The 24,458-nt window shown below is 52.4% G+C and overlaps 10 protein-coding genes across 10 annotated transcripts; 4 read left to right on the top strand and 6 right to left on the bottom strand.

The window, feature by feature from the left end:
* Positions 1–45: 45 nt before the first annotated feature.
* On the top strand, positions 46–513 carry Z517_01891 (uncharacterized protein; the record flags this gene model as incomplete). Its single annotated transcript, XM_013434847.1, has 1 exon — positions 46–513. One exon carries the CDS (start codon positions 46–48, stop codon positions 511–513), a length of 468 nt encoding a protein of 155 aa, XP_013290301.1.
* A 1,070-nt stretch (positions 514–1,583) lies between these two features.
* Positions 1,584–3,350, bottom strand: Z517_01890 (uncharacterized protein; the record flags this gene model as incomplete). Its single annotated transcript, XM_013434846.1, has 1 exon — positions 1,584–3,350. The coding sequence occupies one exon, from the start codon at positions 3,348–3,350 to the stop codon at positions 1,584–1,586; it is 1,767 nt and encodes a 588-aa protein (XP_013290300.1).
* Positions 3,351–3,969: 619 nt separating this feature from the next.
* Z517_01889 (uncharacterized protein) lies at positions 3,970–4,817 on the bottom strand (the record flags this gene model as incomplete). Its single annotated transcript, XM_013434845.1, has 2 exons — positions 3,970–4,167; positions 4,224–4,817. The coding sequence occupies 2 exons, from the start codon at positions 4,815–4,817 to the stop codon at positions 3,970–3,972; spliced, it is 792 nt and encodes a 263-aa protein (XP_013290299.1).
* A 1,864-nt stretch (positions 4,818–6,681) lies between these two features.
* Z517_01888 (uncharacterized protein) lies at positions 6,682–8,573 on the bottom strand (the record flags this gene model as incomplete). The annotated part of the gene is made up of 7 exons (XM_013434844.1): positions 6,682–6,798; positions 6,861–7,078; positions 7,128–7,446; positions 7,499–8,021; positions 8,074–8,298; positions 8,351–8,427; positions 8,481–8,573. The coding sequence occupies 7 exons, from the start codon at positions 8,571–8,573 to the stop codon at positions 6,682–6,684; spliced, it is 1,572 nt and encodes a 523-aa protein (XP_013290298.1).
* A 1,110-nt stretch (positions 8,574–9,683) lies between these two features.
* On the bottom strand, positions 9,684–11,655 carry Z517_01887 (uncharacterized protein; the record flags this gene model as incomplete). The annotated part of the gene is made up of 2 exons (XM_013434843.1): positions 9,684–10,837; positions 10,884–11,655. The coding sequence occupies 2 exons, from the start codon at positions 11,653–11,655 to the stop codon at positions 9,684–9,686; spliced, it is 1,926 nt and encodes a 641-aa protein (XP_013290297.1).
* A 606-nt stretch (positions 11,656–12,261) lies between these two features.
* On the bottom strand, positions 12,262–13,265 carry Z517_01886 (uncharacterized protein; the record flags this gene model as incomplete). Its single annotated transcript, XM_013434842.1, has 4 exons — positions 12,262–12,882; positions 12,937–13,047; positions 13,106–13,212; positions 13,262–13,265. The coding sequence occupies 4 exons, from the start codon at positions 13,263–13,265 to the stop codon at positions 12,262–12,264; spliced, it is 843 nt and encodes a 280-aa protein (XP_013290296.1).
* Positions 13,266–13,604: 339 nt separating this feature from the next.
* On the top strand, positions 13,605–16,409 carry Z517_01885 (uncharacterized protein; the record flags this gene model as incomplete). Its single annotated transcript, XM_013434841.1, has 1 exon — positions 13,605–16,409. One exon carries the CDS (start codon positions 13,605–13,607, stop codon positions 16,407–16,409), a length of 2,805 nt encoding a protein of 934 aa, XP_013290295.1.
* A 479-nt stretch (positions 16,410–16,888) lies between these two features.
* On the top strand, positions 16,889–17,665 carry Z517_01884 (uncharacterized protein; the record flags this gene model as incomplete). Its single annotated transcript, XM_013434840.1, has 1 exon — positions 16,889–17,665. The coding sequence occupies one exon, from the start codon at positions 16,889–16,891 to the stop codon at positions 17,663–17,665; it is 777 nt and encodes a 258-aa protein (XP_013290294.1).
* A 1,981-nt stretch (positions 17,666–19,646) lies between these two features.
* Positions 19,647–21,398, top strand: Z517_01883 (uncharacterized protein; the record flags this gene model as incomplete). Its single annotated transcript, XM_013434839.1, has 1 exon — positions 19,647–21,398. One exon carries the CDS (start codon positions 19,647–19,649, stop codon positions 21,396–21,398), a length of 1,752 nt encoding a protein of 583 aa, XP_013290293.1.
* Positions 21,399–22,337: 939 nt separating this feature from the next.
* Z517_01882 (uncharacterized protein) lies at positions 22,338–24,096 on the bottom strand (the record flags this gene model as incomplete). Its single annotated transcript, XM_013434838.1, has 2 exons — positions 22,338–23,814; positions 23,876–24,096. 2 exons carry the CDS (start codon positions 24,094–24,096, stop codon positions 22,338–22,340), a joined length of 1,698 nt encoding a protein of 565 aa, XP_013290292.1.
* Between the last annotated feature and the right edge of the window lie 362 nt (positions 24,097–24,458).

Raw genomic sequence — 24,458 nt, 5'->3', positions numbered from 1 at the left:
ATCGGTGAAACGAATCCTGCGTTCCAAAAGACACGGCAAAGGAAAATGTCGAACGAATACAAATGTCCCATCAATCAATACGGCGTCCGCTACTTCAACCCTGCTGGCCCGCAAACACAAATCGCGGAGCAATTGCATCTCTCCAACGCCGCTGTCCTCCCGGCCAACGGCCAAGTTGTGCATATCGTGGGGCAACTTGGTCGTGAAAACGATGGCTCCTACCCCGACGATGCTGCCAAGCAACTCCGATTGGCGTTTGTCAACACGGAGAAAGCTCTCCACGCGGCTGGAGTGACGGCTGGCTGGCGCGCGGTCTTTTCGGCGACGTTGTACATTTCTGGAGATGCCGCAAACGATCAAAGCCAAGCGGAGGCGTACATGAAGTGTATGGACGCTTTCTGCGGCACGAACCGGCCCTTGGTCACCGCTGTCGTGGTCAAACAACTGCTGGTACCGGGAGCGTTGGTGGAAATGAGTAGTCAGGCGATCTTGGGCAACGCTGCCATGTTGTAGGGGGGGAAGCCTCGCAGTTTTACCCTACCCCACGGGCGCGTGTGTTAGAGAAGATGTCCGAGCACATGGAATCTCCAAAGTGACTTTCTTAGATTAAATCAGACAAAGGGCAGACATGTCTGGCCCGCCCCCTGTTTATAGCCAATTTCCTCCCCCACCTCTACTCACGTTCAACCCCAGCTGCTCAACATCACCTCACTGGTCACCTTTCCCCTGCCTGGTGAAGTTGGTTGCCGGCTTGGCATCAATTGAACTACTCTACTAATTACTCCACACAACTTTCTACCTGAGTCGGAACTGGCGTCTGCGAATGGGCAATGGCATTAGGCAGCGTCGACCGTGGCTCCCCCAGTACTCGGGAGCACTCCCCCGTTACTCTGCCGTGGCTCCCACGACGCTCTCCCGGGCTCGGCCTGGGTCTCTTCAATGCTGCGTCACGTGCCCGATTAAAGCAGCCTCGCTCTGTTTCCTGAACGAAAACGGTAATGGACGAAGCACAGTTCGGAGTATGTGTAATATATAGATCCACTTCAGCTGCTAAGGAGATAGATTTTTGCTCTTGTCTTCTTCGGCTGTTAGCTCTGGAAACCAATTGCAAGACAACTTCCTGCATATTCAGGTAAGTACCTAGGATTGGTTACTGGTAGACAGGTGCGAGTACAACGACAAGTACAGGCACAAGCAGAAGTACACGTACACGTACAATACAAAACTGAGGGGGTTAGAGCAATGTAGCAGGCCCCTTCCTTTCATTCTCGCCTTTGTGGCTTTGAACAGCTAGCTACGTCTGTTGGGTACCCAAAATACAATACCATCCCATCCCATTGCATTCCGTTCCCATGTGATCCAATCCGGTTCAATCCAATCCAATCCCATATTCAACACTCCAGAGTCCTGCATTGCGCTCATGAGCGACCGCATAATAACATAAAGCCCGTGCCTGAGCCGTCCGGTGTAGACCCGCGAGGAGTCGTCTGTACTTGTATTTATCCAAAGGACCCGTTGTGGGCCCCCAACCAGGTAGTCCCAATAGATATGCACAAGATACACAAGATGAAATCGTCGAACAATCATCTTCCTCGTCCTGCACGGTTTCTCCTGGTCCAGCCTCGCTCTGCATCGTCTTGGTCGTCTCTATTGTCATATCCAATATCTGAGTCGCTGTCGTAGTCGTCGCCGCTGCTGACCTCAAAAGGTTCGTCCTGGTCAAAGTCCCTCCGCTGTCTCCTCTTGCTCAGATCTGCCGTGGAGGACGCATTCTTGTGATTTGGAGGCAGATTCTTCATGGACATGGCGCTGTGGGAGTACATATCCTCGTCAGCATGCCGTGGGACAGTGTTCTCGTGGAGTCCATCAAAGTTGACGACGTAATCGCGGTCCCGGTCGCTCTCGTACTCTTGATACCCATAGCCACGACCGCCTCTTCCATTTATCGGTCCTGCATAGTGATCATGATCCATCATTGCCGCGAGCCTCTGCTCTTTTTTCCTCGCCGCTTCTTCTTGCGCCGCAACCCATCTCGGACTGACTTCCCAACGCCAGCCATCACCTGTGGTGTTACATATTGGAAAAGCCCAGAGAAACCGATTCGGTCCGAACAAGTGATTAAGATTCTGACGCCAGCCAAGATCGAATGCATTGGGCATTTTTTCGGATTCCTGGTCATCCAGGTATTGTGAGTATCTCTCGCGCTCGCGAGCGGCCTCCATGTGGGAATAAGTATTTCGCAATGCACGAACGGCTGGGGTGTCGTCGAACACGTCGGGTTGTTGAGGACGATGATTGGCCGACTGATCTGAACCTTGAGGATACGGGGCATCACGCTGTGTCGTGTTACGGACACTTGGGACGGGTGAGGTGTGTTCTTCGCCTTCTTCGTACCGTGAAGCCCCGGGAACAGCATTGGCATTCCACTCAAGAAACTGCTCCCCCGCGCGCTGTAGTCTACCTGCAACGCCTTCGGAGCTGCGTCTGCTGTGATTCAACTGATGCTCCTGGCGATTCCGCTCCACAAGAGTCCTCACACCACTCAGGTATCTCGTCTTCTCGAGTCTCTCGATGGTAGTTTGGCCCTTGATGCAGAGATGTATATGCCAGCCAGTGAACGCACTCAGGACCAGGCCGATAATACCGGCAATCACGGAAAGAAGGATAATATTGATGGGTGCCACTTCGTCCAGATAGCCACTTTGCTCGAAAAGTTCTTTCCACATCCACCATGCAGCATTGACAAAGCAGACCCAGCAGAACAGAGATGTGTAGATGAGGAAGAGCACAAATGCTTTGTAGTTCCGCAACCCGAGACAGGTTGACAGCCAAGGGCAGTGATGATCCATCTTTAAGACACATCTCTTGCAAGTAGAGCAGTGATGTGTCCGGTCCGGCTTGGGGGTATGGCACTTTTTGCAGAATCTAGGCGCTCCTGTGGAGGAAACGGTGATACTCTGCAACTGACCCGCATCGGTGGGAGGCTCGTGAGTTGGAAGCATCGAGTATCTCCCTTGACTTCGATCTGATGACTTGTCGGGAGACTTCAGAGGTGAACCGGGATCCGTAAAGGCGGCCACCGTGTATGACCAATTGGCCAGCGTGTAGAGGATGATCCCCAGTGACGAGATGGCTTGTGTCAACCACCAGACATGTTTTGATTTGTGAGATCCGAAGCCGATCGATGCCACCACCCATACTGCCCATGTTGTTATACTATACACAAAAGCTAGCGGAAAGAAGGTGGCGATGGCGCAGCAGGTACGCTCGCATGTCCGGGCGCATGAGCGGATTCGGCGGCGTGACGGAGTGGGGGGAGGTGAGGAGGAAGGACTCGAGTAGCTGGGCATGGGAGAAAAAGGAGGACGAGAAGAAAGGTGTCTCGGTGCTAGACGAAGGAGCTGCGTTGGCGTGCAATCACCCAGGCGGTCGAGTCCAACGTCGTTGACGAGTGATCATCTCGAAGTGGTCGACTCCATGGTTGCGGCGGCGTGGGAATGGGGTAATGAATCTTCAAGAATGCAGTCTCATGGATCTATAATGTACAAAAGATAGATGAAGCCACTCTGTATAGTTACAATGCGAATGCGACTAATGTGTACTGTTTGTTGTGTGTTGACAATGAAAGGAGTTTTGAGAAACCGCAGTTTGAGTGACGTGTTCCCAAGGCTCCGCCTCAGCCTTGCGGCTTTGTAGTGGTACATACACCAGGCCACCTCCTCAGCCTTACCACCTTCTCGCCTACTGATCGCTAAACAGAGAATGGAGAGCAGTGAAGTGCGCAAGTGAGAGAGCAGATATTGCATCTTGTGTGTCTAAACGAGTGTAGTGATAGTTGGATAACCCCATGTTATTCCCATCTTGCGTCTCACGATTCCCAAGCATTCATTTCCCCCTTTGGCTCCAGCAGTCCTGCGATGAGGCCGCTATGCTCTTTGCACTAAGAACACCTTCATCCACAGCCCAACTTCACTGCCCGATGTTGCCATTCTCATCCTTCTTTTCCGGATCCACCGGCTCCCTAACCATGACATCCATCCTCAGCTCAATGCCCGCAGCGCGTTGCAAATAGATGTGCTTGCGCAGCTCAAAGCCCAACTTGCCGTAGATGATGATGTTGATATCGTGTGAACTCTCCAGGTAGCACGGGATCCCGTCAGCATCGGCCTGTCTCCGTTAGCCTGTCAACCAGCAAAATCAATCTCTAGTGTGCGCCACGTTACCATCTTGGTGACATATTCAATCAGCTTTCGGGCATAACCACGACCACGTGCCGCCGGCTTGGTACCGATATAGTTCAAGTACCAGGAGTTGTTGTCCCTTTCTCCCAATATTTCCTGCTTAGTATGATGCAACAGGGGCAGGAACTCATCGAAGAATCTCGCCTTGCCCTCCTTGGAAAGCTTCCAGCTCAGTCGCCACATGCCACTGCGGAGGATGGTGAACCAGTCGTCGATGTTCTTACCCGGTGGCAGCCACAAAGCAACGCAATCAAAGTTCTCACCAACCGTCAAGACCAGTCCCTGGAGACAATGAGCATAGGTGACGTACTCCATGGAGGCTTTGTGCAATTCGAAGCGCTCCTCTTCCGTCATATCCATGCGATCCGGAGTGTCGATGGCGTAGCGAACAATCTTGTCAAGGCGAAACGCCTCGGCCAAGCATGCGGCAGCCTGTTTGTACTCGTGCGGAGCGACAACACGGACTTGATCCGGGTTTGGGGCGGTTGGGGCGACCTTTGCAACGGCGGTCGGGCTTGGTTTCTCGTGAACGATTGCAGCGTCAAGCATGGGGACGGCGGCACTGGGAAGAGCCATACTGGAAGGGTTTGGGTTTAGCAGCTTCTAGTTGTTTGGACTCTTCTCTTCTTTGGGGTCCTTTCTTTGGCTTTAGTCGAAAGGTCAAACATAGTCGGTCAACCTACTCTTTGATCAACCTCGATCAAGGGGTCTTGTAGAATGGCCCGTATGCTCGGAACAGAGCTGAGCAGTAGAGACAGTGTCGCTTCTAAATGGGAAGCGGAGGCTAGGGCAAGATTTGCGTATATCAACCGACATCAGCGTATGATACGTCTGAGGGGTTAAACTTTGCAAGAAGCAATGCAGAGACAAAGAGCTAGGAGGGCAGTATAGATAGTTCGTTTTGAGCTCGCGGTTGCACAGAAGGCGGTTGGATATGTGGCACGACGGTTCGAGGGTTGAACTTGAGTATCGAGCGTGGGAGCTGTGCAAGCGGCTGTGGAGTCTTCAAGGTCGCGACACAGGCAGCTGATATGTCGAAAATCGACAATTCAGTGATCTTGTACGAGGCCTCGAGGCTGGAAGTAGAGCAGAAGAAGGGCGGAGGTGTCTCCTATATGCTGGGAAGGCGGGCGGGAGTTTATCAACCTGTCAAAGATGGGGAGACGCGAGGCAAGGTTCCTGGGTGCCACTTGGCGGAAACGATGTGGTGAGAAGCCAATCGCAATCGCCAGGGTAGGACAGAGTTGGATGAGTGCTTGTATCTGTGGGACGACATGGTTCGAAGCCGACGTAATTCAGTCAGCAACCCACGGACTCGTTGGATTGCGGTTGACTCGATCCCCACGCTATCGTCCGCCGGAATGCAGCCAAAGCCTTCACATCAGCAGTGGCGGGTGTCCAGGTTCTCCTTCTCCTTCGGTTGCTACTCTCTGCACCATGTACGGTGCTTTGTATCAGCTCCACCCTGGTATCAGTGAGTGGAGGACAAAGGACATGAGCGAGAGGGGATGGTCACGGGGTCCAACGCATCGACATGCTCGTTGAGGTTTAGGCAGGAAAATAGGTTGCAGACGGAGTGAGGCGAAACTTGGGGGGCATCAAGGGGGCATGATTGGATCATCTGCTCGTCCCTTTTTGATCCGGCAGAAGTTTGTGCAAGGGCATGAGTGGTCAACTTGCGTGGGATATATGTGCACTTTGATCTTTTCCGCACATCCGCCCTTGTGACCAGCTATGTCCGAGTGCTCGTAGGTCGAGAGCTGTGCCAGGGCTGTTGGCCAGGGCGTTGGTAAGGCAAACCTTTGCCCGAATCGAGCACACTTAGCTGTGCTTGTAGGCTTTTCAAGAATTGGAGGGATAGTATGACCCTTTGACTTAAGTAATTGGCGTAAAGGAGAAGTATGCCAGTGCTGATCAAACCTTCGACCCATTTGCCGCAGTTCCGTTGGGGCCAGCTAGGACAAGAGGCGGGATAGCGGGAGCCCTCAGCTGCTGTCAGAGATAAGACAACCGCCATTTCATAACAAATAGATATATCCGCCGATAGTCCGCCGCTATCCTCGTATGTATATACTCTTTATATAGTATCATCTTGGCAGAATGGCTTGACGTTGAGAAAGCTGTAGACATCAGACATCCGATGTCATTACTGATATTGGCAACTATGTCATTTCCAGTTACCTGTTATCGATCCGTGTGTATGGTTCATGACGACGACTTGACTAAAAATGCTGGTTGACGGTGGGATACATGGTGGGCAACGACTGAGCAATCTGGTCGACCTCGAAACGTCGCAGGGTTATGTGTGAGAAGAGTTGCAGCTCAGGTGCATCCTGAGAGAAGCGAAAGACTGGAGAAGTGCGATGATACTTTCACTCCAAGGTCCACGTTGCTATTAGGTCGATAGACGACCGCTGCGTTGCGACCCGCTGTCGCTACCTCACTTGACCTCGACGTGGATGGCCTCGACATCGTGTTTGTGGGAAGCCACTCCGACATCCTCAATTCCACTAAAGTCGGTCATTCCGAACAGTTCGTCCATTCGTTCCAAGGAAATCTGATCAGAATTTTAGCACCCAGCCAGCTAAGAAACGATATCGCTGGAAGGTTTCCACTTACCCCCTTGGTCTCAGGCACTAGGAAGTAGGCTCCGATGGCGATGGTGAAGCAGAAGCAGCCGTATATAAAGTATGTACCATAGCCACCTGCGCCCACAGTATCCAGCATGACGGGTGTAGCTCGAGCAACAGCCAGGTTGAAAACCCATTGTGTCGCGGCAGCATATGACACAATCAGGCCTCGGAGCCTTTGAGTGCTGATTTCAGATGAATAGATCCCTGCCGACACAGTTAGCATCACCTGGCATATGATGGGTAAATTACATACAACAAACAGGGCCCCAGCCAAATTGGAAGGCTGCTGCATAGAGATACACCATGACTAATGCAGCGTACCCAGCACCAGATATAGGAGCACCTTGCTTGGGGGCGTCGAATCGGACGAAAAAGCCCAGATAGAACATGCAGAACCACATGAACAGCCCAGTCCAGACCAACGACCATCTGCGCCCGAGAGTGTCGGCAAGGAAGGTGATGAAGATAGCACAGGAACCCATCTTCACGATGCCGTAGACACCAGTAGCGAACAGGCTCTGTGTGTTTCCGGTAACGCCGAGATCGGTAAAGATAGTCGGCGCGTAGTAATTCTGTAATCATGTCAGTTGGACCACCTCGCGCTGGAAGATGCAAAAGACCCACGATGGCATTGGTTCCCGTCCATTGTTGAGCCGTCATCAGCGCGATCGCCATGATCGCTCGTCTGCGATTTCCAGGAATTGTCCACGCCTCTTTTGTCAACGCCCAGTAACTGTTACCGCCAGCGCGGCCTCTCTCAGCTTCCAGCTGTGTTTGCATTTCGAGAAGTTCGGCTTGCACGTAGGGGTGTGTGGGCGGTAGGTTTCGAACTTTCGCAAGAATTCTGGAGGCATCGTCCCAATTGTCTTGAGAAGCGAGCCATCGAGGACTTTCGGGACAAAACAAGATGGAAACAAAGAGGAGGAACGGGGGCAGGGACTGCATCGACAACGGGACGATCCATGTAGCATGGCCTTTCAAGTGGAGCAGACTGCCGTAGTTGATGAAAAAGGCAACCATAGCACCCATCGTTTCGAAAAGCTGATAGAACCCGACCAGCAGACCTCGAATACCGCGGGGAGCGTTCTCAGCAACATAGGTGGGTGCGACCATGGTGGCTCCGCCCAGACCCAGTCCTTCGACGAACCTGATACTGTCAATTCCCATAATCACTCAAGGCCTCCTATTGTTCCACTTACCGTCCGATGTAGAAGCAGGATAAATGGCCGTACGATAGAGCCTGGAGGAGACCCCCAATGAAAGCGAAGGTTGCAACAACATAAATGGTAATCTTCCGACCCCATTTGTCGGCCAATGGATTGGCGGCCAGTGCACCAACGATAGCGCCTGCTTGCATGACCGACACCAGGTTGGCAGAGAGGTTGGACTGTGCAATTTTCGACTTGTGTGTGATTCCAAATTCACTTGAAGCAGGTCAATGAGCGTCATAGCAATTTGTAGAGGGGGTGGCCATACTCCTTGAAATCGGGCAACGTCAACACACCACCAATGATACCAATATCCATGCCAAAGAGTGTGCCTCCGAAACAGGCCTGCTTGATCTTAGTACAATTCACCTCCACCGGTCAAGGCTGTCGTGACTCACGGCTGCTGCTAAGGCGAAGACTCTCCAGTTGTAGACCTCTGGAGGGTCCAGCTTGACGGCATCGTTGTGCACGATTCTTCTGAGGAACGACATATCGGTCGAGTGCAGAGAGAAATCTGAAGAGTCGGCGTAGCAGAACACTCAATGCTAGAGGACCAGACGAGCGATGTGGTGAGGTGGGCGGATTTATTAAATGCAACCACCTATCGGCCTTCTCAGACGGCCACATGTTGGACAAGGATGCTCCTCAAGCGCAGGGACAGTATTATCAGTTCACTGCCGTGTCAGCGGATCTCCAGCTCCTCCTAGGAGAACTATTGGAGACTTCATAGCACATGGGGCAGACTCAACGGATCTTTACACCGAACGTGCTCAGATGGAATGATAGAGGCCGGATATTTGCCAAATGTCGAATAGTTCAGCCATGGGAAAACCACCTGGTCGTTGGCACCAGTCTACATGAAGACAAGATGTGCAAGCATCAACAAGCATTGGACGCAGCATGCTAGGGTGCCAGCTCTGTTGTAACGTTCTGTCGCCACTCTCGGTGGTGCGGTGGTGTGTCTTGGTGTCATCAAACTGCGGGGATATGTAGGGCCCGTCTCCAAGAGTGCTAGGTATTTTCAGCCTGAAATCAGGCTTGGTGCAGATGGGGAAAGCTGGGTAGCTGGAGGGAGTGCCTTTGTGTAGCATCCTGCATCAGGTCAGACCAGATGCGATGCGGAGAGCCCAGAGTCCAGGCAGATGCTGACCTGGAGGTTGACACTCCACCTGGGGTACGGGACGACGGCGATCCGCCCGCAAATCATGGATAAATTGATGGATAAATAGCCATAACTGGGGCAAAGGAGGATGATTGTCCATCAACTCCACAGGCTTCGGTACAATCTTCTGCCGAATATAGTCCAATATGTTTGCTATGGACAAGACAGACGTCTCACTTGAGCTTGGGGAGCCAGCCGTCAGACAGGTTGACGGTGGAGCAGAGAGTTGATGTATATAGATAGATCCATGGACGGGAGTCTTTGGTGCCATAGTCATATGATGCCAGCTGGAGCGCCAGAGAACCAAGAGGTAACGGAGAATCTTGCACTTGGTCGGACGAAGAAGGCTTCGTACTGCCAGCCCTCTTTGGTTGTTGACAAAACCAGTTTCACCTCGTGCGTGTTGTGGGGTCCTCACAAGCTATCCAGATGAGCCCTTCTAGACCATTCTGCTCCTCAACCAGTCTGGGATATGTGGTCGCTGCATCCAGCTCTGTTGCCATTTCTTGCGATAGTCCGAAACACTTGAGGGCATAGCGAAAACACCAGTCGCTATCCAAAGATCCGCATTCGCAGGTATGTCCATCGCCAGGCTAGGCAGGACTGATCTGCTTTCCATCAAGTTACTGTTCGCATCTTCGTCCAATACCCGGCCGGCACGACCTTCGTGGTGGTGCAACTCAATAATACCAACAGCGCCGCCTCTGGTCACCACCACTGCTTCGCCGTTGTCTGCCTGTCTTCCTTCGGTTTGGTCTGTGTCCATCTGTTGTATCTCACGTTCATCCTTTTGAGACACGCCATTTAGTGCAAACGCGCCTTCGCTCGTCTTCAGGCTCCTGCTGCCTGTCGTGATATGATGTACCCGAAGATGCCAGTTTGGTGCAGTCTCGGTAGGGGGCAGCAGATAAGTCTCAATATTGACACCTGCCCATGGCTTCCATTCAGAAAACAACACCGGGCTGTCGTCTATACTCTCTAGCTTTGCGTTGAGCGGTTTCCTACGGACTTTCCACGCCTCGCCTTGGTCGTCGGACAATGCAAGGACGTTATCACCCCCTATGGCTTCAATAAAGTAGCCGCCAGTAGGGACGGAATACCCAAATGCTGTGCTGTATGCGAATTTTCCGTATTTGCTTTCTGCAGCTCTCATGGGATAGTGGCACATCTGTCCTGAAGACAGTAGAAAAGTATGTCCTCCTTTTCTTGCCACAATGTGTTTGGGGTGCTTTAGTGCAACAACCTGCGGTATCGATTCGGAGGGATATGGCTCTTCTTTGCTTCGCCAAAATTCGTGTGACTCTGGTAAGGCTAATGCTGCAAACGAGAGCATGAACCAGTAGGTCGAGCCGGGCGAGTTGTAGTTCTCGGAGATAAATTGGTTGGGATACCCGTAGCCAATGGTCAAAATCCCGGCTCCATTGAGGATGTCCTTTTGCTGAGACCAGTATCGTAGGTTTCGCAGGAGGATGCCTTTCACCACTCCCCAACTGAGAGGTGGCTTGAGGTCGAGGTCTGCAAAAGCGACTGCAGCCCAGAAGCCGGCCATCGCGAAGCGATAGGTAAGGGACCGACCAAAGGTCATTGCTCGCCCTGGAAAAGTCAGAAACAAGATCCTATTTCCACTGGGAGCCCTTACCTTGCTCGTCAAAGTAGTGGAGGAAATCCTTCGCGTACATCCTCGCCCGTTCTTTGTACACTCCTGCTCTTCTGGGATCCCGATTGCCATTCAGCTTTGCGTACAGCAACTGAAGATACTGAATTGCGAATGAGCCAGAGTAATAGTCCATCTGAAGGGTGTCAGGTGGGCCGTCGTTGCTCCAGCCGCCAGAAAGGTGGAAGGTATCAAGGTGGTCGAGGTCAGCTTCGAGTCGTTCCGCATCATACCCTGCCCCATTCTTCATCAATGCGAGATTGGCAAAGACACGAAACCACAGCCAATTTGTGTTCGGCATCTCTTTCTTGTTGATATCTAGCCACCTGCGAACATTCTCGCGTTCACTCTCACTCAGCGGCTCCCAGAAATGTTCTGGGGCAACACAGAGAGCGAACCCGAGCGGACACATTTCCACCATTCTCTGATCCATATCCTTCGACCAACCCCAGAACTCCGGATGATCAGGATTTGTGCCGTTCCTTATCCCCTCCAGCCAGAGCCTGGAGCCTTCAAACGACTCACCACCGGCCAGCAAGGCACCTAGCCCCCACATGGGTCGTGTGAACCCTTCGAGCTGCGCACCTGCTTCATCATAACGGGTTGCCGTAGCCCCGGGACGTAACCTCGTCCTCCCAGGAGAAAAGAAAGGCAACAGAGGGGTCAATAATGATTTGCAGGCTTGTACGACATCGGATCGGGTTACCAAGGGGCTGTTCAGGGATGTGAAGACATACGGCAACGTCGGAGTGGCCATGGCATTGGAAAACGAGGTTCGGCTTTCAAATCAGGCACGTAGCCGTACCTGGTCTATTGATGCTGTCTGCACGCGTGTGTGGAATACCCGAAGGACCTCAGGGCTCTGGGGTACCTGGATCTTATAAAAGAAGCCTCAGCATCGCAGTGAATCCTACCTATTTCACTTACAAAATGACGTCGCACCGCTCGGTATCGCTTCCCTGCCCGTGCCTCATATCGTTGCTCCCCAGACATGAGCTCTTACATGCTGGAGACGCTGGAATTTAGCCGTAAAGGCAGACAATGCAATGTTGTCAGTGGATACGTGGGGCGATAATTGGCTTCCATGCTGCCTACAATTGTGGAGTTCTAACTCCAAAGGCAATCTCTCCGAACTTGAAGCCATACCCCGATGGGCGGCTCACATGTATTCGTACATTGATCATGGAAGGAAAACAGCTTGCAGTCATTAACTCCTCTGGCTTCTTACCCTTCACCTAGAGTTGCCATGCATCCTATCATCGGATCGTACAGCGTCGCGGCAAAAAATCCCTTCACGCTCCCCTGCAATCGATCACCCAAGTCTCCGTGGAACTTCCGTCACCAGTGCCGCATCTTATCTACTTCACCCGTCCAGAACCGCCCATGTATTATCGTCGACAGTTGTGAAGATTTTACCGGCAGCCACAAGTTCTTCGGCACCCTTGTACACGTCGCTTGTTGAGAGGCCCATTGCAGATGCAATCATCTGCACGTGCAAACCCTCGTTGCTTTGCGGTGTGTTCTTGAGCGTTGCGAAAATTTTCCGTGCTAATGGTGAGCAATGAGCCAGTTGGGCGTCAGCTGCAAATTCCTGGCGCATTCCATTCCCCATCATCCCATTCGCCGGCGCATTTCTCTGCTGTCCGTTCGACTGGGCATTCGGGGGCGGTCCTCTCGTGAAGAACAGGTGAACAGCCGTGGCTTCGAGCAAGTGGTAGTTGATCTCGTTGTAATCCGTGATAGGACGAATGATATGTGCCCCGACATGTCTCTTGTTGTTGAACGCCTTTAACCTACCCCATACTCGACAGTAGCCGTCTTCCACCAACTTGGGTTTGTTTGAGTCAACGTCCATCTTTTCTGCGTTGTTTGACTCTCCGTCAATCCACTGTTTCGCCTCAATGAGACCCGTCCCGTCGTCAATTTTATACGTGATGTTTGTCGGCTGAGTGCTTATACTGCGGATTTGGCCAACGAATGTGACCTGCACATAATAACGTTAGCGATAAATATTTAGATTCCTATGCGATCGATTTACCTGGCTGAATGGCTCCCCGTCAGATCGAAAATCAGCATCTGGATGGGGTTGTTCTGCGTCGAGTATTTGTTTAATCGTCATCGGGCGGACAGTGTCTTTTCCATAGCCTCCCTTCAGACAACAGGTTAGTCATGATCTTTGAGTCTAGGACCCATGGCGAACGACGTACCCTTCCTGCAGCAGGGCTGCTCTGAGGCTCTCCAGCCACGAAGCCGCCACCGTCTGCGGCTCCATGAGCACCGTATGAAGTCGTATATTGGTTATCGTAGCCGTAATCTGCCAGCGTCAGTGGGCTTTAAGATGCATAGAGGCCCGGTGTACATACTCATTGTGCTCACATCCGGGGTTTGCTCAAGCGTTGAGATGTTGACGAGTCGAAGGCCAAAAAATACAACTCACAACACCGACGCGTTCCCAACGCGTAAAGTGGTTTCCACCCACTCGCCACTCACCGCAGACAAATTATTGATCCACCGTATAGCCCCTCTACAGACCATCATAAGTGCACCAGGCGCAAATCGTAATTTAATAATTTTTAGAATTATGTTTATCGCAGGCAAATCTACACCGCATCTGCGTGGATGCCACCACCAAAATGGCGTATTTTGCCAGGGACGTGCGCACACATGACTAATCTCTGAAGCACAGGTCTCGATTCTTATGCCACGATGCCTCCTAGATCGGGCTCGCCCGCCCGCTCAGAGAACGAATTTGACATTGGCAGCGCATTGTTCGGAGGCGACCTCGAAACTACGTTGGACTCTCCAAATGGACAAAATGGGGATTTGCAAGGGGACAACTTGGATGTCATGGAAGATGACTCCGGGATTGACGAAGAGGCCTTCATCGCCGCTCAACAAGCGGCATCGAATCGCAAAGGTGCAAATCTGAAAGGGCGCACTGTGAAAAAAGGTGGTGGTTTTCAAGCCATGGGTCTCAATGCCAATCTGCTGAAAGCGATAACGAGGAAAGGATTCTCTGTTCCCACGCCGATTCAGCGCAAGACAATACCTCTCGTCCTCGGCGAAAAGGACGTGGTGGGTATGGCAAGGACTGGTTCCGGAAAGACGGCGGCTTTCGTCATTCCTATGATCGAAAAGCTCAAGGTACACAGCACGAAAGTCGGTGCCAGAGCTCTGATTCTGTCGCCGTCTAGAGAGTTGGCTTTGCAGACATTACAAGTGGTAAAAGAGCTAGGCAAGGGCACGGATCTCAGGTCAATCCTTCTGGTGGGAGGTGACAGCCTGGAAGACCAGTTTTCGGCCATGTCTAACAACCCGGATATCATCATTGCCACTCCAGGGAGATTCCTTCACCTGAAGGTCGAAATGAATCTGGACCTTATGAGCGTCAAGTATGTTGTCTTTGATGAGGCCGATCGACTCTTTGAAATGGGGTTTGCAGCCCAGCTCACAGAAATTCTACACGCCTTACCCTCATCGCGGCAAACTCTCCTGTTTTCTGCTACGCTACCTAAGTCACTGGTTGAGTTCGCCCGGGCAGGATTACAGGATCCCATGTTGGTCAGGCTTGATGCAGACAGCAAGATATCCCCCGATTTACAAAGTGCCTTCTTCACTTTGAAGTCATCTGAAAAAGAAGGGGCTTTACTTCATATCCTCCAAGACATTATCAAAATGCCTACAAGATCCCAATTGATCTCGTCAACCACGACTTCTGCGACAACTGAGAGATTGAACAGTAAGAAGAGGAAACGCGAGGCAACTGAAGACAACGGCAGCAATAAACTTGGTCACAACCCATTTTCCACCATAGTCTTCACCGCCACGAAGCACCACGTTGAATACATCGCAAGCCTACTACGTCTGGCAGGCTATGCAGTCTCCTACGTCTATGGCTCGCTCGACCAAATAGCCAGAAAATCCCAGGTCCAGGGTTTTCGGAGTGGTCAGACAAATATCCTTGTTGTCACCGACGTCGCAGCCCGGGGTATCGATATCCCGGTGCTCGCAAATGTCATCAACTACGACTTTCCCTCGCAACCCAAGATATTTGTCCATCGTGTGGGACGGACTGCACGAGCGGGCCAGAGGGGCTGGAGTTATAGTCTTGTCAGAGACTCCGATACACCCTATCTGCTAGATCTGCAACTCTTCCTCGGCCGGAAACTGGTACTTGGTCGAGCACCGAGCAGCGACCTTGTCAACTTCGCACAGGATGTTGTGGTTGGCAGTTTTCGACGAGAGGCAATCCAGACCAGTTGCGAATGGGTGACAAAATCATTAGAAAGTGATTCCGATCTCTCGGCTCTCCGAAATGTGGCATCAAAGGGCGAGAAACTATATCAACGGACGAGGAACGCCGCCTCCTCAGAAAGTGCGAAACGATCGAAACAACTTGTCTCGTCACCAGGCTGGTCAGAACTGCACTCTTTATTCAACGATGCGACAGATGACATGGAAGTTGAAAGAGAGAAGATGCTTGCACGTGTGGGCGGTTTCCGACCTCAGGAATCCATCTTTGAAATTGGCGCTCGGCGTGGCGGGCGAAAGAATAACGAGGATGCGGTGGACGCTATTCGCAAGATTCGGTCTGGCTTCGATAGTAGGAAGCAGAAGGGCGCGGATGCTTCCCAGACGCGGACAGAACTCGGAGACGATGCAGTTGCTCAAACTAGCGATCTATTCGGCTCAGCAGAAGATAATGTTGAGTCAGGTTTTATGGATAGTGACAACGATGTCGATGGTATGTCGGAAGCCTCTTTAAGTGATCTGGAAATCACCTTCTCTCAACCATACTCCAAGAAATCCCGAACACCAAAGTCATCGAAGTCTGGATCACGCAGCACGGATGGAGACTTTCGCGATCCCGAGAACTTCATGTCTTACCAGCCCACTACACATGACCTTACTTCTGACCGCGCCTACGGCGTCCACTCCGGTTCCAATACAAATTTGGGCACCAGCTTTGTGGAATCTGCGCGCACGGCCACGATGGATCTTGCAGCAGATGAATCGTCCAAGACTTTTGGAGAGAACAGAGCCATCATGCGGTGGGACAAGAGGCATAAAAAGTATGTGAGGCGCGACAATGACGAGGATGGATCTAAGACAGGCAAGAGACTTGTGAAGGGAGAGTCTGGAGCCAAAATTGCCGCGAGTTTTAGAAGCGGGCGTTTTGAACGGTGGATGAAGGCGAATCGAGTGAACAGGCTGGGAAGAGTAGGTGAGGAAGAGAAGAACTCCGGCGTTAGCGCGAACGGAGTGGGTTCTGCCGGTAGCAGGGGAAAGAAATTCCAGCATAAATCGCAAAGAGCACCGAAACAGCCGGATAGACTGAGAGGGGACTATGAGAAACAAGTGAAAAAGGCCAAGGGCGCGAAAGAGAGAGAAGAACAAGCGGGCGGGAATGCGAAAAGGGAGATCAGAAGCGTCGATCACATGGTCAAGGAGAGGAGGCTGAAGGAGAAGAGAAGGGAGAAGAATGCCCGGCCACGACGACGGAAGGTATAGATAGGCAAGGTCAGATAGAACAGAGGTTTTGATTGACAGTCACTATAGCAGACCATTGTTTTCTATTTGTAATACTTGTGTCACAACAGGCAGAGTCTGCGTATATGAGGACGAAGAACCATGCTGCCCCCCGAGGTTGACGAGGCTGTGGACCATGTAAAAGGGGCAAGGCTGCCTGCGTACGTATCTCTTGGCAGTGAGAGACGACAAACCCATCGATTTCACGACATCACATCTTTCCCCTACAATGAACTACCGGACCTACCTCCTTACATGGTCTGTGCACCCTTTGCCAACATAAGTAACCCCACAATAGATCCGCCGGCGATTGCTCTTCAGATACCCTCGAGAAGAGCATATATCACTTCCAAAAAGCCCGGTGCGAAAAAAAGGGATCCGACACACATTGCAACGACGGCGAGGACTTTTGGTTTCGTCTCGCTTCTCTTATAATCTTGTGATTACTACGTCGTGAAACCATGAACCGCAAGCAGAGGCGGGCCAAGGAGACGGCCAAAGCGATCAAAAGTGCGGATGACATCCCGCTCTCAAAACCAGATCGGTCTACGGCACCAGAACATAACAAGGGCAAGACAAAGACGCTGCTCGAAATCGCCGCCGAACGACAGGCTCAGCTTGCCTCAACGATGTCCTCGGGGTCTGGAGGCGCCAAGGGCATTGATGCTGGTGGTGCAATCAAGCCGGAGAACATTGTGCAAGTCAAGATTGGGAAAGGGGGAGAACTCATCGCAGAGTCGGACTCGTCGGAAGTGCCGCCGTTACTGTCTTCGTCGTTAGAAAGCGAATATCCCTGGCTCGACACGCTCCTGCTCGCGTCGTCGCTCAGCGCGGTCCACTTCACCCTCTCCGTGCTCGCTATGCACCAGTACGCCGAACAAGTCCACTTCCGGCCGTTGATCATGCAGACCGTGTTCGTCGCGCTCCCCACACTCGCCTTCTTCATCGCCCTGTTCCACGGTCACCTCCTCCCCTCGTCACTCACGAATGTCCCGCCCTCGGTGAAGTACTGGGTTGTCCTTCTCCGATCCATCATCTACGTGGTCACGGCGAACGTCGCGGGGTGTTACTTGATCCAGTTGACCAACGACAAGGGGTACTACGCAGTCATGAAGGACGCGCCAGGAGTAGGTACGCTGTGGGTCTGGGCGATTCTTGAAATGGGATTACTGGGGGCACTGGCTGGAGTGGCAGGGCCAGGGATTTATGCTTGGTGGTACGGGTACGGGATTTTGTGATGGTCGACAGCAGAGAGCACGCGATCAATAGCAACGGAAAGGCTAGAAGTCGCCATTTCGACTAAACAGGGTTTTTGAAATTTGCAACAGTCATGTCCGTGTCCATGCCCCGGAGATGGCGGAGAAGCTGAGAAATGTACCCCTTTTCGCGTGTGACCGACACATGTTGAAAGGCGCCTTGGCCTGGTCGTACAAGGACGCAGCCTGCCGCGGATGCCATTCTTGGAACGTGCTCAAGGTAGCGCAGGAGAAGTGTCAGATCGCGGGCTAAGTTGCTTCTAGAATCCACCTAGTAATTGGAGCGGAATCACGACATGGTACGAAATCATTGAAAAAATGGACGACCTGCTGGTACCAGCATTCCCGCCGAGTCCGCGTCTGGACTTCGGGCCGCTCATAGTGGCCATTTGCGCGGGTCTGACTGGGGTCGGAGAAGCCCGACGGTATTATTGCTGGTGCGAAACAGTGAAAATTTCCGTGGTACGAACAAAAATCAGTTGGGAGGCTCGTGGGCCACATAAGGCGTTGGCATTGGATTTTGCAGTGGATTCCATCGAGTAATGATGGAGTAATAACGGCGAAGTTACCAGCAGAGTGAGATCCAGCGGAACACCTTCTCCGTCGACACATGGAAAATTTTTCTGTAGCACGAGTGTGCGCACGAGCCAAAATGGCGACATGATCTGAGTCAGTCGCGCAAATGTCACCCTACTTGTACAGGTATTTTGACTTCTCTTGTTAGCCCGCTGGTAATAGCGACCGTGTCCCCGTCACCCAGACATTGCGACATACAATGGGAGCCAGGTCCTGGCCGCTGCCCAAAGGCTGATCGAAAGCCCTGATCCGCGCGTGCCGGAAAATTTTGAACATCTCAAACTCTATAACCAAGGTCAAGAGAGGGGTCGGTGTACCGAGTAGAGGCAGCAAAGGAATCAATCATGTTTTGTCCAAGTTTGCGGGGTACAGCAAGAGTGGCGTTTTCTAGGTGCCATTATTGGATTCTTGCTAGTCTGGGTACTTGGAAGCGGTTTGCTTGAGGCGATGGCGGTGGCCAGGGGGGAGCAGGAAGAGCAGGGATTCGTCGGCGACGCCTCGTACAAGGTCTTCCACCAGTACCTAAACCGTAGAGAGTAGTCAGCTGCCCTGTGAATCACACGGATGTCAACAGTTGGCGCTTGAATTGCGTGTGGACGGAGACAAGTCTGACCCAATCGGCGATGAAAATCACCCAACTCGCTTCACTGTTTGGCGGAACAAATCTCCCAAAGAGAAGGTGTCCGCGATGTCCGTGATGTCAGCTTTGGCTCATCTATCATCAGGTTTCACGGAGAAGTTGGGAGGAATGGTGCAAAGATCCAGGCGGTGGACCACGGTCGTACCAGCAGTGGCATGAGGAAAAACGAGGACAACAAAGAGACTTGATGGTTTCCGGGTTGCAGTAGCTGCGCTTGATCTTGACCTGATCGAGTTTCCATTATTCATAGCCCTGCTCTTTTGGTCACTGAGCGCCCAACACGGCTGAACATACAAAGACAGGCACATGTGGCTCATGACTTCAAAAAAAAAAAGTTTTCTTCGACAGTCTCTCATTCAACCTTTGGTAACTTCTTCCGCTCTCTCACGCAAGAAAACTTGTCAAGTTCAATATCACCAGATCAAGTCGGAGAAGATCGAAGACGACATCGAGCCACCTGCACATCCCCCGGACTTTTTGGCGCCAACAAGAAATTTTAGAGGCATCGGGCGTAGGCGCAGGCACAGACAAAGGCGCGGGTACATGTGGCTCCCTTTGCCTCTCCAGAGTCTTCCCTGTATCTGGCAACTGAAGCCCTTGTCCCCGGCTACCTCATCCCCCTAACGCCCCCCACTCACCTTCCTCTCTCCGAACTCGCCTACGTGTTTCGCGAGCATTTGGTGTCCCGCTCTGCGCGCGTTGCGTCACCCACTCTAGTTCTTGTCCATTTTTTTTAGTGGCAGCATCATGCCATCGCGCATCCAAGTTCACCACGGTACCGCCACCTCTCCACGACAAGCACCCAGTACTGTCAACGACGTCGTCAATGCGCTACATCGCAAATTGACCGCCAACCACTTCGAAATTCCCTCCAACCCATCCTCAAGAAGACCCTCTTTCTCCATGGAATCCCTACTCCATCCAAAGAAGGACAAGAAACATGAGGAACTCAAAGATCGTGACTCACGAAATCAGAAACGTCTTTCGCTGACCGGTCGTCATGCCAGCAAATCCAAGGACAGAACTTCGGGTCACTCGCCCAGAGTCGTTGCCACTCAGCCGGGTCGTTTTGAAATGGTCATCGAATCCCCTCCTCTAGTACTTTTCGGAACTCCGAGCACGTCCACAGGAGCCTTGCTATCGGGTCGCCTGAAGTTGCTCATTGACGACCCCGCGCGCGAGCTTCGATTAGAGAAGTTCACTATGGTCCTGCGAGCAACCACGACTACCAAGAAGCCCGTCGGTAAAGACTGCAGAGATTGCAGCGAGAAAGTCGAAGACATTAAGAAGTGGGAGTTTCTTTCCGAACCAAAGACCTTTTACGCGAGCAATGACAACCAATTCCCCTACTCTTATTTGTTTCCTGGTCAACTTCCTGCCTCCACACAGTCTCAATTGGCCTCGATCCAATACTCACTCGTGGCTACCGCAATCACTTCTCATGGCGAGAAGATTGTCCTGAACCATCCGCTCACCCTTCTTCGCGCCATTCAACCCGGCCCTGACAAGTCCAGCATCCGAATTTTCCCACCGACAAATCTCACTGGCCGCGTTCAGCTGCCTCCCATCGTCCATCCCATTGGAGTCTTCCCTGTCACCATGTCGATGAGTGGCGTCGTGGAGAAGAGAGCCGAAAGCCAGGTTCGATGGCGGCTGAGGAAAATGGCTTGGCGGATCGAAGAGCATTCCAAGGTCACCTCGACGCCATGCGCCAAACATGCCCACAAAGTCAGTGAAGGGAAGTCGATCCAGCACTCTGAAACAAGAGTGCTGGGGAATGATGAGCTGAAAGGCGGCTGGAAAACTGACTTTGATACCATTGGCGGAGAAATCACCATGGAATTCGAAGCGTCTCTCGCCACCAAATCGAGCCACAGGGCTACTTGCGATGTCGAGTCTGCTTCAGGGATCGAAGTCAAGCACAACCTGGTGCTCGAGTTGATTGTTGCGGAAGAGTTCTGCCCGAATAAGAACCCCTCTCTGGTTACTCCCACTGGCGCTGCACGTGTGTTGAGAATGCAGTTCGGCTTGATAGTCACCGAACGTGCAGGCATGGGCATCAGCTGGGATGAAGAAATGCCGCCTGTCTACGAAGATGTTCCCCCGAGCCCACCAGGATATGGCAGTTCAGATAGAAATGATGGTGCCTGGGGTGGCGCCATTATGGAAGATTACCACGGACCAGAGCTCGAGTACGAAGACCTGGAAACGATGCACTCTCAACACTCCAATCCACCATCATCACCTCGGGCTAGTAACACGGGGCTTCCCATGCGTGATCGACCCCATCATTTGACGAGAGACAATTCAAACGGCGAGGGATCGTCGCGGAGATTGAGTCCTCCTAGACGGCACTTGGGTGGCATGACGAACGATGAGTTGGGTGCAGAGCCGCCCCAATATGCGCTGCGATCTACAAGCGAGTCTCGGAATAATGAGCAAAGTGGTCCTGCCGAAGATTATGGAGAAGGGACCTCGTCGAATTCGCAACGCGGATGAAGATGTCTCGCAAGCAACTGACCGTAGCGAATCCAATTTGTGCTACAATCCGTTCGCTATCTCCCGTTGGAGTGCGTCACACACTTCGATCCACAACACGAACTGGAACGATACGATTCACGAACATATTTTGATTTTCAACACTTTCGCCGACACTCTTGAGGGTGTACGGCTTAGGGGCGGCCTATTTTGGATTTTTGTTTGTTTCCGACTACAGAAAGTATTGATGATACCCCCCAGCATGGTTCAACTTTGACAGCGAAGCATTTTTTTTTGATACGAGGGGACAAACGGACCCGAAGCATGAAAAAGCGTATGCGGATTTTGGGTCGTCGACGTTATGGATTCAGTCAACGGTGTCTCCCTTGTCATGTTGTTGTTGGTGTCTTGAGTCTCGAGGAAAATTCTCCGGTGCTTTTACTTCCTTCGCAGGGCATACCTAGCTAGGTACATGGGTATTCTATTTTTATGGAGCAATGATACGAGGCTGCTGCAGCAGCTTAATAGCTAGCTAGCAGGCAGGCTCTCATCGATTCGAAATATTTGATGTTTTTTGTCGTTGTTTCTTGGTGATTGCGAAAAGTCGTGCAATGCCGTGAAGATCCAGTCGAGGACTGTCCGTCCAGCGAAGAATTAAACATCCAACCCCCCACCCCCCTTCTCTATCTCTCGCGCACGTTATGATAAGATGATAAACTTGAATTCACTATTGATATCATAAGTACGATGGATACTACAGTATCTGTGCTAGGTCCTTGTCTCCGTAGTCGTCAACATCGTGGTCCCCACCACTTTCTCTTTCCTTCATCTCCCCGTGCTAGCAGTGACTCCTAAGTACCATCCCCATCGTACGGCATAGGCATCTTTATGATTAAGTGTAGTGACGTCCAAGATTGCGCGGCCGCTAGATAAGACCTCCCTTGTCTAGGGGTGGCGGTCTCATTCATCCACGTCCCGAGGATCATGTTTGGACCACCACTCGTCGTACTCGTCCGGAGTCATGGTCTGGAACTCCGTCGGTCGGGTGATGGGCACGAGCGACTCGCCCCTCTTTGCAAAGTCCTCGATCCTCTTGCGCGTCAGTTCCCGGCTCTTGTTGACGCTGTAGATCTTGACGCGGTGGCACGACGACGTCACATGCAAGCCCCAGTTCCACGAGTTGCGCACCTCGAGCGGCTGCGTGTTGAGGCTGTTGTCCCAGCAGCGCACGACAATCTCAATCCACCCCTCCACGTCGCAGGGCAGGTCGAACTCCCAGGTCCGCCACGCCCATTTGTGTTTGGTCGAGAGGTTCTCGTTCGGAACAGAGTACCACGAGAAGCCACCGTCTGCTGAGAGCTCAACTCGCTCGGGCCATCGACCGCCGCCTGAGTAGGCCCAGCCCTTACATGCGATCTTGCCTTCGTGCACCACGACCTGCTTGGTCCACGGTGACATGATGGCGCTGGACACGGGCATCTCCTGGATCTGGATCCCCATCACCGGGAGCTGGTTGTGCTTGCCCACCTGCTGGTTGAAGTACAGGTACTCCTTGCTCTGGACGGGGGCCCGGGTCGGGTGGGGTAGCGCGCGGATGCGGTAGACCCATTTCACGGAGCGGGCGCCGATATAGCCCATGACAACTAGACGCACAGGGTAACCGTGGATCTTGGGCAGAGGCTCACCGTTCATCTCCCACGCGAGCATGACCTCGTTGGCCTTGACTTTGGACCACGGCACGCTGACCAGGTAATTCATGACCTCGTTCTGCTTGAAGTAGGTGTCCGCCCCGTGGAATTCAAGATGTTTCCCGCCGTCGGCCATGCCGCCACACTGCTTGATGACCTTCTTGAGTGAGACGCCCACGTAGCGAGCCGTGCCGATGGCTCCTTCTGCCCAGGGTGCGTTGATCATCTCGTCACCCTCGCCCGCGTACATCTGAATCTGCTCGATACGGCGCGTACCAGAGCATTGGATGGTCACCATTTTCTCCATCCGCGGGAAGATCTCTTCGTTCTGAAGATCCTTTAGAGTAAAAGTACGGGGATGCTTGACCAGGCCATCGAGTTTAAGCTCCCATGCGTCCGCATCGATATCAGGGATTCCACCGTGGTTTCTGATGAAATGCAACGGGTTCGGCGTGACTGGTTTGGCAGTGACCAGGCGTTTTGGGGGTTCACCGTTGTAGGGGAACTGCAATAGGTGCAGCATCTCGGGGTGCTTCTCCTGGATCACTCGCAGCCATGATTCTTCGGGGACAGAAGTCAGAGGGCCTCCAATGGCCTTGTGCCACTGTTTCCAGCGAACACCTTCCAGGACAGGGTTTGTGTTCGGAATAGGACCCAGCTGGAACTCGGGCGGCGGAGGGAATTTGTTGGTGATCATGATCTTGTGCGCAAGCGCCTTCTTCTCCGGGTATTGTTCCCATTCGATGTATCTAGCATTCGCCTGTCAGTCGGGGTTCGTTGGTTGTGGTCCGGAATTATGCAGATGCTCACCCGTGCCAGCCCTCGCGTTCTTCGGCAAACACCAGATTGGGATCAATGTCCTCCTTTTCGAGATATTCTCGAGCCTCCTCAAGCTCCTTGATGATCTCTTCGTCGAGCGCTACGTCTTCGACAAACTGACCCTCGGGGAGAGTCTGGTCGCGGATGGGCAGCTCGGCGGCTGCAAGGCCTTGCTCGAGCTTCCATTCATCTTCCGGCTGGACACAGATCATGGTCAGTTTGTGATAATTTTTGCGATTCTGAGAAATAGGCAAGGTCAACCTGGATAGGGTGATGCAGCTCTCTGGCCCGAACGTCAGTATGCATCTTGAAGAGGAAGGCCTCAGAAAATCTCTAGGTCGTGGATGTTGCCACCGAGCGGAATGGGATATGTCGTAACAACGGTGCCCGACCGTGTAATTGGTGTGAAGGAGGGACTGAGAGAAGGATCCCAGGAAGAACGTTGAGTAGATAAAAGCGCAGCAAGCAAGAAAACGAGCGGAGGGGCCGGGCAAAACTTATCAGTCGGTGAGTGGGACAGAAGCTGGTTGCACTCGGCCTCGGGGCGTCAGTCTCATATATGGTATTCAGCAGC

Source organism: Fonsecaea pedrosoi, assembly GCF_000835455.1.
Source record: "Fonsecaea pedrosoi CBS 271.37 unplaced genomic scaffold supercont1.1, whole genome shotgun sequence".
In the NCBI taxonomy this organism is placed as follows: Eukaryota; Fungi; Ascomycota; class Eurotiomycetes; order Chaetothyriales; family Herpotrichiellaceae; genus Fonsecaea; species Fonsecaea pedrosoi.
Note: the sequence above shows the minus strand (reverse complement) of the source record. Positions and strands in the feature narration are given on the sequence as shown.